General features: G+C 56.1%; 1 protein-coding gene across 1 annotated transcript in view; it reads left to right on the top strand.

Moving 5' to 3' along the window:
• Nucleotides 1-1352, top strand: part of LOC108229741 (stromal interaction molecule 1-like) — a gene marked incomplete at both ends in the record, with an annotated part of 5339 nt that extends 3987 nt beyond the window's left edge. Inside the window, 2 exons of the mRNA XM_017405414.2 lie at nucleotides 887-1064; nucleotides 1144-1352. Coding sequence (XP_017260903.2) covers nucleotides 887-1064; nucleotides 1144-1352 — 387 coding nt within the window. The remainder of the gene's footprint in view (nucleotides 1-886; nucleotides 1065-1143) is intronic.
• Between the last annotated feature and the right edge of the window lie 7 nt (nucleotides 1353-1359).

The raw sequence follows: 1359 nt of genomic DNA, 5'->3' as shown, positions 1-1359 counted from the left end.
TGTTCCTGTGTTCCTGTGTTCCCCTGTTCCTGTGTTCCCGTGTTCCCATGTTCCCGTGTTCCTCTGTTCCTGTGTTCCCGTGTTCCCATGTTCCCCTGTTCCCCTGTTCCTGTGTTCCCGTGTTCCCGTGTTCCCGTGTTCCTCTGTTCCCGTGTTCCTGTGTTCCTGTGTTCCTGTGTTCCCGTGTTCCTGTGTTCCCGTGTTCCCGTGTTCCCGTGTTCCTGTGACCGGTTTGGTTGTGGAACTTCAGCTTTTTCTTCTTCTCCGTCAGTCAGCTTCAGTTCTGTTTCCTCTCTGAAATCCCTCCGCTGCAGAGTGTCTCTAAAAATAGAAACACCCACTTCCTGTTGAGACGGCGCCGCAGCGCCTCCTGCTGGCGCCAACGTTTGGTACTTGTGCCACTTCCTGCTGATGCTGGGGGTTGGGGTGAGGGGGCCGGGGGCCAGAGGCCGAGGTCAGAGCCAGGGTCAGGGGCCCAGGGTCATGGATCAGGGGCCCGGGGCCAGAGGCCGAGGTCAGAGCCAGGGTCAGGGGCCCAGGGGCCACTTCTTACCGGCACCGTGGAGCTGAAATAAGGAAGGATTTCTGCGGCTCAGATAGAGCTTATCGAGGGAGAAGTTCTGCATAAAAACTGAACAAACATCAGAAACAAAAGTTTGATTTCAGATTTCCCTCCCTGTAGTTTAAAGACCCAAAAGGTTGGATTGAAACGAGTCTTAACTTGGGTCGAGTTTTAGTTTTTGAGAATCCAAACAGTCCAAACTTTGGACTCAGCTGTAATTATTCAGCTCCTGCAGCTGATTTCCTCTGTTTCAGCTGCCTGACCTCTGATCAGCGCCCCCATGTGCCCTCTGAAGGTACTGATGATGCTCATGTTTGGTGTCAGGCTGCAGCACGCTCAGGAGGAGCAGCGCTGCGTTCAGGTGGAGAAGGTCCGGGTGGAGGAGGAGCTGAAGAGCAAGATCATCTCGGCCAAACAGGAAGCTCAGCGAATCCGAGAGCTGCGAGAGGGAGCCGAGAACGGGCGAAGCCGGCAGAAATACGCCGAGCAGGAGCTGGAGCAGGTACGTCTGATTCAGGGGTTCATTTCCCAGAAAGCAACAGGAACCTGAGCTAACCGCTGCAGCCGTGTGCTCGTCGCAGGTTCGAACGGCGCTGAAGCAGGCCGAGAGGGAGCTGGAGTCACGGGTCCAGTGGGTCCCGCCGGAGGCTCTGCAGAAGTGGCTGCAGCTGACGCATGAAGTGGAAGTTCAGTATTACAACAGCAAGAAGCAGAGCGCCGAGAAACAGCTGCTGCAGGCCAAAGATGGGGTGAGCAGCCAGAGTCCGGAGGGGCCACAAAACACGCCAGAGTCCTGA

Source organism: Kryptolebias marmoratus, unplaced genomic scaffold (genome assembly GCF_001649575.2).
Source record: "Kryptolebias marmoratus isolate JLee-2015 unplaced genomic scaffold, ASM164957v2 Scaffold262, whole genome shotgun sequence".
Lineage (NCBI taxonomy): Eukaryota > Metazoa > Chordata > Actinopteri > Cyprinodontiformes > Rivulidae > Kryptolebias > Kryptolebias marmoratus.
The sequence above is the reverse complement of the archived record's forward strand: the minus strand, read 5'-3'. Positions and strand labels throughout refer to the sequence as shown.